At 37.5% G+C, this 18,184-nt stretch overlaps 1 protein-coding gene across 1 annotated transcript in view; it reads right to left on the minus strand.

The window, feature by feature from the left end:
• Pxn (Peroxidasin) overlaps positions 1-12,378 on the minus strand; it is a 33,418-nt gene extending 21,040 nt beyond the window's left edge. The window contains exon 1 of the mRNA XM_076430917.1: positions 11,177-12,378. Within this exon, the coding sequence (XP_076287032.1) occupies positions 11,177-11,364 (188 nt within the window). The 5' untranslated portion in view covers positions 11,365-12,378. The remainder of the gene's footprint in view (positions 1-11,176) is intronic.
• Positions 12,379-18,184: the final 5,806 nt, after the last annotated feature.

An 18,184-nucleotide genomic window follows, 5' to 3' on the forward strand; every position in this document is an offset into this window, starting at 1 on the left:
GGAAAAGTATTGCTGCACTATTTTGGACTTATCAAAATTACTCAAATAAAAAGTTCATTTTTATTCGCGATTCTTGTCAAACAGCCTGTGTTCTGCACGGACAACTATCGCATACCGACATTATTTCTTTATGACTGCGTCTACCGCACCGACCGCGTCGAGAGTTCAAACGAAAGCCGAACGTAGAGATGGACAGCATGAAATACGGATCGCATGGTCGAAGCGTATCGGCGTGAATCACTACTAATCGAATGTACAAAAACTTCTCGACTTTTCATTATTGTTTTATGGGACTTCCACCAACTTATTTGTGGCATTTTTCTGATTAAAATAACACCAAACACGATATAATTCCAACTGTATTTAGTGGTTTAATCGACGATGAAAGTTTTGGGTGGAAGGAAGATCAGCGAACACGCGGGCCTTCCGCGGGCCTTCCGCGGGCCTTCCGCGGGCCTTGACGCGGGTCCGCGTCTCTTTCTTTCCCATACGCTGTCCTTCCTTGCGTCCGAATCTTTCATCTTCGATTGAACCACTAAATACAGTTGAAATTATATCGTGTTTGGTGTTATTTTAATCAGAAAAATGCCAGAAATAGGTTGGTGAAAGTCCCATATAAAAATAATGAAAAATAAAGAAGATATACCTCCACTTATTACGAACTTATTTTTAATTAAAGTGGACGTGTGAACGAAAAAGTTGATTAATAGACGAGAGCATTTCATTGAATACGACAGTGAATATTTCTATTTATCGAAAGTGAGTGTAACTTTATTTTACACTTGAGGTTAGAGTAAAAAACGAGGCAACTCGTCGGATGACCTAATAATACTGTCACTGTAAACGAACCATGCAGCATCTTAAATAATGAATTTTCCCGGCGCCTGGCCAGCGTTCTAGCAGCTCGGATATCGCAGTGCAGGCCTCTTTGTTTACAACAAGTGGCAACAAAGGGCGCTTGAGGCTTCCTATAAAAATCACAGCGAAAAAGCCGCCTCCCACTGGCTCGAGTAAATTCAATGGCGGGCGCAAAACGCCGGAGGAGCCTAAACCGGTGTATGAATAAAATTACTGTTCGTAGCAGGGCTGAATGTTTTCATTAACTTGAAGAGATTGAATTGTGCTTCGATTGAACGCATATTGTGGTCGGAGTTCGTTTTTTTTTCTCCCCCGAACCACGGCAAAGAAGATCACGGAGACAGGAGAATGGCATGAATTCATTAAAGCGAAGAGTCTTGACCGGAGATGATGGAGTGAAAGTCGTTTGCTATACCCGGGGAAATAATTCGTGTTTCAGGAGAATTTAATGTACCGTGGACGAGCATGTCTTTCAGCTGTGTCGCTGAGACGACATCAATTTAAACATTAATGATTATTTTGAATTTTTATCGTCACTTTAAATGTTAATTAAGGGTACACATTTTTGCTAATGATATTCGACGTCTCTCCCCTCGATTCTCGTCGTTCTCATCTGTACATTGCGATTTTTATGCGTTCATGGCAAAAATGGTTAGCTGCAATTTCTATAATAGAAAAATTATTAAAAGAACTGGAGACTTCTATTTTTTTCATATAGATAATTTTTATAATATTGACATTGAATTTTATATACTGTTATGAAACAACTTTTGAGACTTTAATGTTACTGTAAATAATAATTTGTTTTATTTCTGCGATTTCTAAATTCAGGCACTTCGTACGCAGCTTGTTATGATAAAGGAGCAATCTTCAAGTGTGCTAGCAATTATTGCATGTTTCTCTAACTGAACGAAGTGACGGAACTATAAATAGAAGATTTTCGGAACCTGACGATTGGATCATCATCATTCTTATTCGATAAAAGTTGTGATTTCAATGATGTCACGGTTCGTCATTTACTGGTCCGTGATTCAGAAGTGACCTTACATGGGTTGGGCGTTTCGCGGGTTTCTGCTCGCCTACGTTTATACTTCTGCTATAAGTATGATAAAATTCCACCTTCATACCGATTTCCAAAATAAATAGTAATTTCTACTGAACAAGTTCTAAGCTAATTTTCTAATAATCTCAATAATTGACAAAATATCATGTTTGTTCCTATACATTTGAATTTGTATGACAATGAAATATGTAAAAAAAACTTTTTAAAAACCACGCTTATATTAAAATGCACTATAAAAAGGAGAAAATAATTTTTTTCCTGATTCTCCATAAAATACCGAATCCAGTTAATGATTAATAACATTTTTCCCTAACATTTCAAGCAATTAGTTCAAAATTTATTCTGTTATAGAATTAGTATCGGAATAGATAGTAAAAATTAATATAAATTTAATATAAAAGGCACGAAGATTACGTCAATACAGTTTAGCGCTCCACGCTTTTATTGTTACAGTCACTAATGTTATGATTTTAATTAAATTTATATTAAATTTTTCTATCTATTCCGACACGAATTTTGAACTAATTGCTTAAAATTTTGGGGAAAAATGTTATTAATCATTTAACTGGATTCGGTATTTTATGGAGAACTAGGGAAAAAATTATTTTCTCCTTTTTAGTGCATTTTAATATAAGCGTGGTTTTCAAAAAGTTCTTTTTTATGTATATTATATTTTCTACTTTTAGTGTCATCGGAAACAAGTGTGTATACAAAATTTCAGCAAGATTGGACTATGGGAAGAGGTTTAAATTTCGATTACAAGATTTGACGCATACAGCAACAACACGGCAAGTTAATATAAGCGTGGTAATAAAAAAATTAGTGCGGCATTTCTATAAATTTACTTTTCGAGATCCTCACTTTTCACAGATCCTCAGTCGATTATACATCACGTTTTTTTAAAATAATTAATTCGAGACGTTTCTCTGGATTGGAATATTTGAAAAACTTTCGTAGATTTTGTCGCTCCGACTGCAAAAACATGGCGGACCCAAGGCTCCAGAAGACCGGCGAATCCGTGTTAAAATAGAAACTGGTATACAGAATGTAAACTAACAGGTTGGTTTACCGTGTCGAAAGAACCGGAAAAGTTTAATAATGCGGTCGGCTTCCTTCAGTCGTTCCTTAAATAAGAGCGATTTATCGCCTCCGAGCGAAATTTAACTGCCGTGGAAACCGGAAGACCGAATCGATCGGGATGAAACGACGCCGAGGCGGTCGTTAGTCACTCCTCTGATGTTTACATGACGCTTGACATTGGATTAGGTTTATCGGGATCTGTCGGACAGGTGTACAGGGTTCAATTTTTAATTCGATCCGGGGCTTACGTTATCGATTCCTCAACTCTGGGAGAACGTGGGCGAAAGACTCCATATCGCTTTTTACTCCTCCTAACTAACTCAAACATCGCAGCTGTGAAAAATAGTGGGCTCGATAGTGGATCGTTCACTGTTGAAATTGTTTCAACATCTTGTATGTACCAGTTATCCATTTATTAACCCTTTGTACTCCGAATTATTTTTCAATTTTATTGCCAACTCCCTACTATTTTAAGTGTTTTATTTGAAATTTACTTCGAAGGACAGTTCCTTCACTCCTATTTATTTTGAACAATTTTGTTTACTAATTAGATTAAGTATAGCTCTCTAACTTTGTTGTAATATATATTTCGTTTTAATTAAAAAATAAGAAATTAAACAAATAAAGGGAAAATCAAATACATATAAAATCCCGTTTCATTTACGTTTTCCTTTCTCTGATGTCGAGTCACACTCGACCAGAGTTGGGCAAAAATTTAATCAACGACTGACGACTTTTGTACTTCAATCGTTAATCGCAATTAACAATTAATCTCCTAGTTTAGTCGTTAATTGCGGTTAACGATTATATACTTATTATTATTATTTTAATATAGATTAACTTCATCAATCGATTGAATCAATCGTCGATTTTTCGATTAATTCCCAACTCTGCACTCGACAAAGGAGTGCAGAGGGTTAATTCTTTTTGGACTAACGTTGCTATATTGGCAACATCTGGCGTATGTAACACAAATATTTTAGTTACTCAAATAGTAGAAAATCGATAGATGTTTTACTTGTTCCCAACGACGATCCAATTCTCTAAATTACAAAATCATCATCAGAAAATAATGCACAAAACAAGGCAAAGTTGTGTACGTGCAGCTATGATATTTTTAGCTGACAAGGATTATTTTAAATCCTAAGAATATTTTCCTCGGAGAACGAGATTAGTGCTTTTTGTTACGTGCATGATTAAACGACGCGCTTGCAACTTGAGTAATAAGACGTAGAAATCCGGATATCGTCAAAACGTCTGCATTCGTCTCTGAAAGATTAAAATGCAATTTAACTCGAGGAACTAAGGATGTGTGTGAGGCTGTCGAGGAGGCTGAACGAGAGATAAAAATGATTTTCAAATAAATGTGACAGATTTAGAGGAGATTAAATCAGAGAAAGGAAGTGTGCCATTTAAACGGTCGTTCAGATGATGATGGAAAAGTAATGGCTTATTTAATAACGATCTCTTTTCATTAGGCAGCCGCGGGCGCATGCGAGGGTGATAGTCTAGGGGCGCGCATTCATCTCTGAGTCATCTCTTAATACAAACGGTTTATCGTTGCCCTCTTAAATGAGATTTAATTGTCATTGAACAGCCGGTATTCCTGCAATTAGCGTTCCGCCATTCGATTAGTCATTTCTTTGGATCGATCTTTAAATATATACAATTTTTTAAAAACGCTGTGGTCGTGTTTAGAGAACCGGCGGTATTTTCTATGTTTCCACAGACGACGGGACGCGTCGAGAAACGGATCGAAGACAAATATTTAAACGACGTCCTTAAATCGATTGTGGGTGACAGAAACGATAAAATATCCCGACGTGTACATACGTGTTCCCTGATACCGCCTTATCGTTTCTTCGACCGTACCACGGACTTGTCCACTTGTCGTCTGAACTCGAGCAATCCTTAACCCGAATTATGAACATATACTTGTTTCAGAATTTTATCTCGCTTTGCTGCTTATTATAGATTTTCATACCTACTGTAAATCTTATAATATCGAGCCGGACTCGCGGTGAAGATTTCGAACAGAATATACGTAACTAGACTGCGGATCTTTATGCAAAATAAAAATTGTCTGCATCGATTGAAAGAAGCAGAAACGAAATTGAATGTTATATCTTCTCTTAACCCTCGCAAGGTAAGGTCTAGTAACACATAAATAGTAAGGTGGTGTCTCTTACAAGAGAAGGACCTCAATTGTCCGACTTCGATTTTGATAATATTTTGTGAGACGATGGTATATAGATCCCTAATGATGTCTGCAAAATATTAGGTGTAGTTACTCAATACTTTTAAAGATATGCCTAATGGAACTTCGAAAACTTGAGCTGCAAATCATGGTATATCAACAAGGTATGGAAATTTAATTGTTTATATCTTTAAAACTATTGAGTAACTACACCTAATATTTTGCAGACATCATTAGGGATCCCTATACCATTGTCTCACAAAAAATTATCAAAATCGAAGTCGGACACTTGGGGTCCTTCCCTTGTAAGACTCCGACAAATGAATTTCATACATGGCCTCGTTTTTAATAAATAAAGAATAACACAGGATAAAAAGTAAACAAACAGATTTAATGTTAATATTATAAAAATTCTTTTCAAGACTCTGAAGCTAGGTCTCTGAGACCCCACATTACCTTGTGAGGATTAATAATTTTAACAAAAGAGAAATCGTATAATGACATCTTCAATTTTTCCAATTTTTCAACAATTTTCAATTTCATCTACTCAATTTTGCTATAAATGCATAAAGATCCGCAGTCATACAATTTATTCATGTCTTTTCAATCTGAATGCAGTCATACTTTTTTGTTATCAATATTTAGATTTCAGATTAAATGCAGGTATACGATAAATATCAATTTTCTTTTCATATAGAATGCTATTAACAATATACACAATTCTTGTTGAGGTTGTTGTGAAAGAAATCATCAAACTATACAAATTTTCTACATAGAAATGTCTCTGCTCCTTTAACAATTTTGTTCAGTTTGAAACTGATCCTTATTCTTCTATACTCCAGTTTCATATTTTCCCAACCAATATTTATTATTTTATAAAATCCACAATTCAACTAATTACCAACACATCGAGTTCACATTTCTGCAGAACTGTGCAAATCAAAATTCGAATTATCATCAAAGAATATTCCAGTAAGATAGAGAAAGAACACTATATTTCATTCGAGTGATGGATGTTCAGCTGCGGCTTCTATTGAAATCTTCGGCATAAAGCGAAGAGAAAGAGGAGAAACCGGGTTTGCACCAAGAATACTCATTCCCGCATATATTTCATGAAAATGGGAATAGAAATGATGAGAATATCAATCGTAATATATCAACAGAAATTGATCACGCTTACGGAATAGCGTTATCTTTATACCTTTACATTTCGCTGCCGTCGATCGGTAAAATGCAAATCTAAAACAACAGTACATAGGCATAAGCAGCAGTGGGAACATAATCAGCAAACAGACGTAAACGATTGCAGAATAAATATGACGTAAAGGACAAGTGTTTAAAGCCCGAGTATTAAATCAAGTCACGGTTATCATTGCTGAATAAAATTCACGATCCGACTGCAAAATTACCAATAAATCTTTTCGAGATAACAAAGCAGAACATTCGAGTACGGGGCTACAGATGATTCAGGATGGAGCGATTTCGAAAAGAAAACAATGACGCGGTCCGGTTGAGTCGCATGTTTGTCCGAGGATTAGCGTAACCGCGAACCGCCATTGTTGTTTCGACCGAAGATTCATTTGCAGCCGCGGCAACGCATTTATATATAGTCAGGGCTCGTTTCTATTTTAACCTGTATCCGAAAACACCTTGCTCGGTACAGTAAAATTTATTCCGTTGTGCACGCGAACACGAACACGAATAGCGGTGCAAACCGGGACAGGATGATCCTACTGGCTGCGAAGGAAAATAAGATCGAGCGGAAGATCTTGATGACGACGATGGATTTTGATGATCGCGATGAATATAACGTGTACAACGTTGCTCGACCGAGCGTGGACTCGCGAGGACACGGTTCAAGAGATCATAATGTGGAGTTGTAGACCATTTAACCGTGTACACAAAGAGCACAAGGCCATTAGGTGGTGCACTTTAAGAGAGCGTAACCCGATTCCCAACTCAATTCTCTTGTTCTTCTTTTTCTACTCCTCTTTTCTTTCATTCCGTTAATTCGACCGGCCGCTCTTGGAAATTTCGTCGGATCAAGGGTACTGCAATAAAAGGATATATCGCTGATTCATGGAGTTGAGGATGGTTGTACTCCTTTTTGACTCTGAAAGAGCGTGAAATAACACAATAACAATTTCTCACAATTGAAGGGAGGCTATTTTAGTGACAGTGAAAACAAGTGACTTTTAAGAATTTTTTTATAATACCTATTGGAGGAAACAGAAACAGAAAATATACCAGAATATACTAGATTATACTAGAAGTCTTGCCACTAATGCCAAAAGCAAGCTGGTAAATACTACCTACCCCTGGCAGAATATTTTCAATGTGGAAAATATTTCCATTAAAGATAATATTAAATGCAATCATAAAATGTGTCATATATAAAGAAATAAAATAACAATGCAAATGTTTGTTTCTTTGCACTGTACAAAATGAGTAAGTGAGACATTGATTTAAGGGAGAAAATTACCCTCGAGTATTCAGAACATTTTTATGGCAATATACATTGTCATCTGCACTGTTAAAAATATTAAAGAAAGTTCTATTATTTTGTTGTGGTAAACAGTTCATTACTTCATCACTTCATTAATATTTTTCGTCTAATATGTACATCATACTATTATACATATTTAATATACGCTCAAATTCACAGTCACAATTTTCTGCCAGTAGTAGAAAAATTCCAGTTTAAAGGTGTGATCACACCTTCGGAGTCCTTATAAAGCGGATTGTCGATCAAAAAGGTGTTAAAATGCATATAAATAAAGAATCTATATATTAATCTAAATTCACACCATAATTAATACAGATTCATTCTAGAACAGGTTTACAACAGATTTAATGCAAATAAGTGAAACTTTTATGCGAATCTATCTAAATTGAGGTACCGTACACCGCCAATCGTATTCATACTTAAAGTCACTGTTACAATAGTGACAAATGCAGCTAAAGGAAACGTTAAACAGAGTGACAGAATTTTTTGCTGTAGGTATATTTATAAAGCCTACTAAAGGAAACGTTAAATCGAATAATGGACTGTGATTCTTTCTACGGGCGCTGACAGTAAATTTAAATTGAATTGATAATTCCATAAAGACAAACCGAATTACAGAGAAGTACATTCTGCTTATGTTTTCAAATGTAAAATAAAAGGTGAGTGGCCATCGAAGCGAGCACTTCATGCAAATTGGCATTAAATTCAATTTTAAGTTCCTCTCTTAAACGTCGCAAATGCAGAGCTGTGCATTTAAAAAATACTCCAAGTTAGGATGTCGCTTATGGAAATTATTTATTCGGTGGCATGACGCGCAAAATCAATACCGAATTTTAAAGAGGCAATTACTAGACTGCGAATCTATATGCATTTCTGGCTTCAGGAAATTTTCAAAAAATGCTGGAGTATGAAATTTGACAGAATTTAACACGATTTTTATTTATTTCAGACCTGCAAAGAATTATTCATCATTCCTTTGAATATATATTTATATAAAAAAAAGGGAAGGTCAAAAATTTGAATAGTCACATTTTTGTGATTTTGATAAAGTAATGTAAAATAGTCACTTCTAGTGCTCCGTAAGCCTGGTGTTAGGGAAAACAGATTATTTTTACTTGATTCCATAGGCAATCTTGCATTTAGGCAATTTTTATTTTGAAGAAAGATCCGCATTTATTATACATAGATATGAAATTTTCATCTTCAATATTACTATTTTCACAATAACGTGAGAGAGACAAGGCGAGTTTTCACGATTAACTTGCCTCTATTTCCCCCTGATTTTATTCTGGGAGTGAAAAACTATTCAATCTGATCGGCTCTAATATTTCTCTGCAGCCCAGCACTCCGAAACCGAAAAGAAAATCGCATCTACCACGGAAGAAAGCAACGAAGACGGTGTATGTTCCGCATTTACCGGACACGGTGAGCCGTCGATTCAATTCCACGCTTCCCACATGCATTCCACACTGGAAATACCCGCGACCCACGATCCAAACCGTAAATTTTCTGATTACACCGGTCCCAATTTCTCTCCGCCGATAGGCAGCCGCAGGGTAGACGCAGGCACGCAAGTATACAATGGTCCCCCGCATAATGCTATCCCTAGCAAACAGTATTTCATCAAATTGGACGTTTGGTACAGAAATTACTTCCTTTTTGAACGTGATAAACATCTTTCTTGGTTACTGAAAAAATAATCCAGCAGTCTTTATACAAGGGAAATATTAACCCCTTGATGTACGAATTAAATGAAATTCGAAGTGACCGAAGTCTACTGTTCATTATTTTTAACTTAACCCCTTGCCCTACGATTTATTTTACGGTTTCAGTGATTAGAACTTTCTTTGTAGTTCGTAATTTCCTAAAACAGGAGAAAATCTTTCCACTGTCTCAAAATGAATTTTGAATCTTTCCACTACTCACATTAAAGTGCTCCGTTTAGTTATAAGAGACGCACAACGTATCTGAGATGTCTTTGTACATCTTTGTAATTCTCTTGTAATCTTTGAGTGAAAATTCTCTGCTTGCGTTGCAATTATTTGTTTAAAATATGAATAAACTATGTTTTGTGTTGAGTGAAATGAGTGTGAGAGGAGAATGGATAAAATATCGTATTTTTAAAATATTTTTTGGCAAGGATAACAGACCTAGATTTAGGGCTACGTCACGAATATTGTGAAGGGTGATAGGTACATTGACTTGCTGGGTGTTATCTCTCTTCGGGTCACTCGCTCCTCGAGTATCGGAGACTAGAGTGAGAAACATCGAACAGGAATAAAACAGAGGGAAAGGTACAAGCAAGTTCCAAGAAACAGCGGGGAAAACTCTGCGAATATTAACATCTTCTTTACCATAATTTGTTTCGGTGACAGTCTCCACTGTTGTAATGTCTTACTAAATGTTCTTTGTCAAGTAATCATCTTATCAAGAAATCTATCGATTCTAGAATATTACTCCAACATAAAAATGCTACTTTCACGAAATAGTCCCTAAAAATTTGAATTTGCATAGAGGTACAACGTTCAGTTACAATTTTAAATGAAAAATAATTTTGTGTTTCACTTATAACTTCCAATGTCTCCACGAAATAGTCCCTAAAAACTTGACTTTGCATAAAGGTACAACGTTTAGTTACTTCTAACGTCAAAGGAAGGGATATTCCGCCAACTCACAATCTGACACAAGTTTACGTGATCAGCAATCAGCTTTAGCTTGTTAGAAAACGTAGTTTTACGTCACTGAATAAGAATGTGTGAAGATCGCGCAAAATACGTGACATTGTTTGCGAACACGAAAAATTGTCACACAGGATAGATTTTCGTTTTACAGTGACTAAAATCATGGAGGCGTTTCTGCAGAAAATTATGTTTCTTGGAGCTTCTACTATCAATCTTTGTGTGGGCAACCATTATGTATTTTCCCTTGACCAATCTTTTATATTCTATTAAAAATATAATAAAACCGCTCCGAGAGAGTGTCCATTTTCGGACATTACTATTATTGATGTGGACAGTATGTAATTGGATTCTTAGAGTCACTTGTACAAGATGACGGTTTCACGTTCTCAACTTTTAGATATGACAGTCTATTGAATCATTATTATTTTAGAATTATTGATGTTTGTAAATTGCAAATACTCATTTAGCAATACCGTAGACAACATTATCCGCCACAAGCACAATACTTCGATCATCCGCTGTAGATTCACAATAAAAATTTACGCATTTTGGTCGCCCAAGCGCAGCGAATGTCTATTCTCGGTCGCTATCACATCGATGTGTAAATCCACAATGAAAATACATGCAGAAGACGTGAAATAAGCTTTGAAACGATTTACTCATACCGATCGCCCACACTCGGGTCACAAAGTCTAGCACAGCCTCCTAAACGCAGCGATCGGATAAGACCAAGCACGAAGGAGCAACTCGCAGAACAAGAGTAATAACAAGTGACAGAATCGAACACTTACAGTACGGTGGTGTTGGCGGGTACCTGTGGTACCCGGGTGAGCTTCTGGAACATGCACCTCACCGTGTTCACGAAGCACATGCACTTGTGGGGGCATTCCGTCCTGGCGTTGAGCCGCTGGTGCTCCGTGGCGGAGACCTGCAGGATCAGCAGGACCAGGACATAGCAAATAACACCGAGCCGCCTCATCGTAGCGCCGGGGTCCGATCCTTCTCTCACCGAAGCCGTTCACACCGATTGGTAGCACGTGTTCGTCATCGAGACGAGGAACCACTGTGCAACAGCCCGTGCGGAACCACGGTGTACTTTCACCTACTGGCTCCCAGGGAGGTCCTGCTGCCAATACTTTTACGAGCTTTGCAGAGCAGCCTTTTCAACTTCACCGACGATCTCTCCTGTCTTTCTTGTCCAATTGCCTTGTTCTTTAAGATTCTTCAGAGTTCTTTAACGCTGTTCTTAGAGGGGTTCAACTGTAGTAATAATCTTCCCCGTCTTTCTTGTCCAACTGTTCTTTTAGGTTTTCTGGACTGCCCTTTGAGGCTTTGACGATTCTCTCTAGAGTCCAGGGGAAGAGGGTCTTCAGGGTCCCCAAGATTCCAGACCGCTGACCTCAGATTCGGCACAGGACTTTTTTCTTTTTCGATGCTCGGGTCTCGGGCGACCAACCGGCCACAAACCAGCGGTGAATCGAGGCTTTCGGTTTTACAGTCGAGTCTGCGAGTTTGTGGATGAAGCAACGGCGGCGACTAAAAGAAGAGGCGAAGAAGAACGCCGCCGCTGCGTTCCCGTGTCGTCTCGTCTCGACGCGGCTGCTCGGCTACTACTGGAGCTCCTCCGCGCCGCTCCACACGCTGTGGACCCTGGAGACCGAGCGTACGCACGTCGTCCGGGAGTATATACGAAAGCTTTTCCTCGCGAGTCTCTCTCTCTTTCTCTCTCTCTCTTTCTCTCCTTCTCGCTCTCTCTTTACCGTGTTCTACCTCCTCTCTCTCCTTCTCTGTCCCTTCTCCCGCCATCTTCGTCGGCTATGGTCCCCTGGAGACTCCGGCTTGTTCACCGGGTTCTATGCCCCCTCCAATCAACCATCACCATTTTTTTTATTTGTTTATACTAGCACACGTGGACTGAGACTGACCGAGAATGGACGTTATTTGAATAAGAATGCTTTGAAGTAATTACAATGATTCGTTTAGGTGTTCGAACCTCCCTTGAATCAGAATTACTGGTCTCCCTCCCTCCCCCACCATCGTTTTTATTTGTTTATATTTTAGCACGTTAACTGCTCTTGACCTAAAATGAATATTTCTTGAATAAGAATTTTTTGGAGTAGTTATGGTGACTCATATAATCACTCGAATACCCTTTGAATCAAAATAATCAAGACATTATTAGTGTTAAAAATAACATTTTGTTGACTGGAGACGTCAATTGGTGTCTTCCATTTTTCGTACGTTGTTAACTGAAGATGTCAATTGGTGTTTCTCGTTTTTTAAATGAGTTTTTTCGTACAATAGAAAATTTTTATTTTCCATCGAAATCGGCAGTTTACTAATAACATATGTATTTTAACATAAACGTGTTATATTCGTTAACTATCGCATCTACTATTAAAGTTTGTCACGATACGTATTTTATTAAGTTTCAGAAACCGGAAGTTATACCAACGTCGAATTCTATTCCGAGAGAATTAAATTGTGTTTTGCTCGATTACTTTATCTCGACTCAAAGAATTTATTATGTTCGCGTGTTATGCTGTTTCGAGACAATTGCATCGTTCTTTCCGCCACTATGCTACTTCATTTCGAGCCATAGATTCATCACGTTGTTTTGTATTTTAACGAACGGTTTCCTGGAACGATCTCGCAAATAATTTCGACTTTTTACGCCGAACACAAACGGCGAATTGAAGTCCGACACGCGTTTCCCGCAACCTCGAGACTAAACGATTCAGTAAACACCGACTCTTTAATAGTAGTTCAAATACGATAAATATTTATGAATATCGTTTCCCGTACTTACAATGCAGCAAGTGTTATTTCAACCTCCGTCGAGCTGTTGTTTTTTCATTCTTTATGAGAACTTACACAGAACTGCTACGATTTCCTGAGAACAACATCAAAAATGTATTGCACGTCTAGTGGAAGGCATATTAATTCTATTTATTTCAAATTTTCAATGAAAAATAAACCATCCTAAATAATTCTCATAGATTAAGATGATTGCAGAAAAAACGATTCTTCATATTTATTTTTCACTTGCGTCAACTTCACAAGGGTATAAAGCAGAGTTGGGCAAAAATTTTATGTAAATAAAAATTTCGAATAAAGTGGGTTTAAAACCCACTTGGAAAAAATCCACTTTATCCGAAATTTTTATTTAAATAATAGGTTTATAAACTACAGGTTTATACATGAGTGGTTATTTTTTAGATTTAGTTACTTAATTTCGTATGTTTCAAGAAATTGATTAGGTTTTTACAAAACGTTTTCAGTCTCGATGAACAACCACAACGTTTAAATGAGTCTTATACAAACCATTTTTCAATTCAAATTCAACCGAATAATAATTTCATGCTAACCATTTTAGTCCCGTCGACGTCACAAGTGCAGCAAACATTTTTATTAGTTTATTTAGTTTAACTCTCTTTGCGCTATGATCACAAATCTTTATCGAATGTAATGATACCTGAAGGAGCACCGGATATTACTCAATAGGACAACAAAATCGTCAATGAAGTTTTATAATCGTAAAAAAACTCACAGAATTATTGATCATGTTCAAATATTAATAAAACTATACTAAACCTTGGATGATAACGAAATGAAATATGTGTGAAGATTTAAACAATTTCCTTGAGGGGGTAGACTCGTTCTTCCAGGATAGCAAGGGTGCGGAATGGGGGATTTTTAACAAAGATGGGGGTTTTTAGTAATCAAAAGCGCTAGATAATAAATCGATCTAGACCGCGATCGCCTTCAAAAGTTTTTCCGTTTACGAAGCATAATTTCCATTATTCGGAAACATACAGCTGTTTCATAAAACTACGACAGCTACATGCTGCCAAATAGTGCAAATTACGCCTCGGAAGCGTAAAAAGAAAAACCCCATCTTTGCATTATTGAGAAATGAGAAGGCGCATCCCGCACCTTTGCAATCCTGGAAACGAGTCTACCCCATAAAACACTTGAAAATCGCTAATGAATGAACGTTGTTCCAGAGACTGTTTAAGAACGCCAAGCGTGCTATAAAATCTCTTGACTTTCGATGAAGTAGAGTACTTCACGGATGTACAAATGAAGAGAACAATACTGAAGCCTTATTCTTTAGATCTTTAACTACGTCGGACAACAAAAATAATTTTATTAATTTTATTTAAAACTCTAATTCTATTAAATACAACTGAGCAATAATTTCACCATACCTGTTCTAATCTCGTCAATGTCGCGGATTCGGCGAACACTTTTATTTCCTGTTTGAAGCAGGATCTCACCCAAGACAGCCCAAATCCCTTCATCTCGTTGGAAGCCAACGCTTCCCCGGTTGAATGCGAACGGATCTCCGGTAACAAGCGCAAATCCTGCGGTGTCAAAATTTGAAGGGCTTCACGTCCTCGGGTGCCATTAACGTGGTTCAGGCTCTCGTCCCTTGGACTGACGGGATTCCCGCGGTACGGTCGCACGGAGCAAACCAAGAAGAAGAAGGACATGTGATAGCAGCAGCGCGGTCCACGCCACGCCAGAACACAGTGTCCTGTGGAACGCGTCGCATCCCACCAACACGTGCAAAAACCACGCAACGGACAGATACAAAGCAGCCAATTGTACGCGAACGTTTTCCTTGGAATTGCTAGCTACAAAAAGACAGTGACCCCCGAGACCCATGAGACAGCGGCCATGATAGTGTCAAGTAGAAGGACATCGCGCGACGCGTCGTCTGTACGTAGAACCACCATCGAGCACTTTCAATCCGTTTTTGTCGTGGAACCAGATAATCGTCATTTTAGCTTCTTAATCATTTCCTGCGAAAATTGACTATGTTAATATGTCTCATTAATATGTGGATGTTTAAAATGTGGGTTAACCCCTTGCTGTACCATTTTCTTTACGGTTACAACGATTAAAACGTCTTTATGCACAGAAATTGTCGTAGAAGGGAAAAGAAAATGTATATTGCTTTGTTATATTTGTTGGTCTTTGTTAAAAAACTTCATCACGAGTCTGGCTCGTGAAAATACGGCAAGGGGTTAAAAGATAACAGGACATATTACCCTTTACAAATGTTCACCGGCCATCTTGTCTGCTTGATAATTTATACCGATACAGTCGATTCTTCAAATTTTTAAATGGATTGATACCACGTTAATACGACGAATTAATATGTTGTCTGCAAAATGTATTATACATTTAAAGGTAACAGGACATATTGTCCTTTACAAAAGCTTATTGGATATTGTCAATCATCCTGTTCTGAATTTCGTGTACTTGAAAACAATAAATGGTTACAGAAAACATTATTCATTTCATGTTTTGTCTTCCTAGTCTGTTTCAATGTAATTTTCATTGTTAATCCATATATCTTTCTATAAGAAAACACTCGGTGTCTTGAAATTAATGAAATTTTTATTTTGGATAGAAACCTGCAGTCTTAAATGTTTTGTATGTCTGAATCAATGGTACAAGGGAAGAAATTAAATTGTTTATACATATGTTATATGTATAAAGTAATATAAAGTTGGTGCAACCACAATCTTGTAAAGATGAGCAGCGTGCAAGGACAAGATTTTTCGAGCTGTTTTGATCGGGATGAACGGTGCAGGATGCATCCGTCTAATAAGGCAACAGGCAATTGAGTAAAATCAATACTGGTCCCGTTGCGCGGGGTATTTACCGTGCACAATATTCGGCGTACACGTTCTTCGTCAACATTCCCTATGAAATCCGAGTGGAATGCTACGAGCACAAGCTCGGTTTGCATATGCATTATCTAGATGCTGGTTGCTTCTGCGTGGAGTAGAATGTACGCGCGTACGCGTGCGAGTTCAACGAGCGCCAGACGCCGGCGCCAAACGCTAATCTACACAGAGTACACGTATCTGCCTAACCGTGCACACGTATACCTAACCGATCTGTAATCAAGGGCTCTCCGCCGAGTACTTGGCAATCACCGATGACACTGTTACATCGCGCGGGTACACGCGGATATAATCGGAGATCTTGTTCGCTGGTAATCGAGCCGATGTTATGATCGATGTTGACGTTCTCACGCCGGATTGCATGTGTTCATGGGAATTACGATAGTCTATGGTGTAGAATGAGGACAATACCTAATCGGATGTTTAATGCGGATATTTATGCAATTCTCAAATTTTCTAGACGAATTTTAAGAGAAAGTGGAATAAAATAAAATCTTATTTTCTGTGGTAGTAGCCTTTTTAGATCCGAAATAAATTAAAGTCGTATTGAATTCTGTCATATTTGATATCCTAACATTTTTTGAAAATTTTCAAAAGCCATGATTGCATCAAGATCCAGTCTACTAATCAGTTAATATGGATTTGCAAAATTCTTCAGTCTGCAACGAGCATTGTCTAATTCCACTACGAATTTTTCCCAATCACTGCCTAACTTTTTATCTAAACTACAGTGTCGCCAGATTCAGACTTGCGTCTCCACTCTTCCACCGCAGCCTGGTCACGTGACGCGTTTCATATGTATTTTATCTAGATCCTCTGATCTTTTTATTGCGCCCAATAGCACAGCTTTTAATTGAAATTCATTACCAGGATATTAATGACTAGATGATGCCTTCAAAATTCTAACCCGGATCCCGCCATCCAAGTGTTACACAATTGTGTTGATTAATTATGTTAATTATAGCTATCTACATGTATATGCTAAGAATTTTAGAAACATTTAACAGAACATGTCTTTTAGAAGTAAATAGTAAATAGTCGGATGTTGACGTACGTGTAATGTTACGTTGAACAGAAATTGTTCGTCGAGCAATCAGAATGGCGATCGCTGTTTGAACAGTCATAAGTAGACCACCGATTTCACACATTCAAGCCTTAAGAATAGACTTGAGCTTACACTACGTCCGACTTAAAAGCATCCATTATGCTCACAATGAGACTCACTTTCTTACATTCCCACGGTGTACTTTTATTTTTATTTTTCTACTGTATATACCTCTGTCTTTACGTTTTTCCTGTTTCTCGTAAGACACCATTATTTCCTTATTGAACTGTGTAAAACGTAGCAAATTAAGGATACAATTTTTATTTTTATATAAAGTGTATGCATTGGCGTGCAAAATGAAAGGAGCAGAAAACTTTCGCCGAAAACTTGATCTTTAAACTGTTATAACTAGATTGCGGATTTTATGCATTTATGACAAAACTACATAATTTAAAACGGTATTTACAACATTAAAGACAATTTAAGAAGGTTCCAATTTATGAAAATTATTAAAAATAGGAAGAAATTTTTAAATGGCTTCTGTGTCTTATAATTAGACTGCGGATGTTCATGCATTTTCCAATTTTTGTCGACAAATTTAAAGAACGTGGAATGAAATAAAATCCTATTCTTAAGATGCATTTATTTTCCTACAATTATTATTACTCTCTTATTTTGCAATACGTACGGAAAAGTGTCTTTTTTTCGACACCGATCTGCAGAAAATGATTTTCAAAACCAGGAAACGCAAGAGCATTAACTGTCTGGACATTATCTCCAAGCTCGTGCATGCGCATACCATATATTTATTTTCTGAAGCCGATCTTGATGACCTTCGAGCCATCGACCAATCGCCGAGAACATTTACGAAGAGGCTCGCTGTTAGAACCGGTCATCAAAAAATCTCCTAGATACCTGGCTCTATTCATTGAACGAATTCGAGGACAGCGTAGGAAGGAGGGGAAAAAACACGGGGCCATTACCTCCACGACTTGTTATCGCATTGTCGGGGCACAGCTGTGTCTTCGCTGGACAATACAGGTGCACTATAG

The sequence above is a fragment of the Lasioglossum baleicum genome, chromosome 9, assembly GCF_051020765.1.
Source record: "Lasioglossum baleicum chromosome 9, iyLasBale1, whole genome shotgun sequence".
Classification (NCBI taxonomy): Eukaryota; Metazoa; Arthropoda; class Insecta; order Hymenoptera; family Halictidae; genus Lasioglossum; species Lasioglossum baleicum.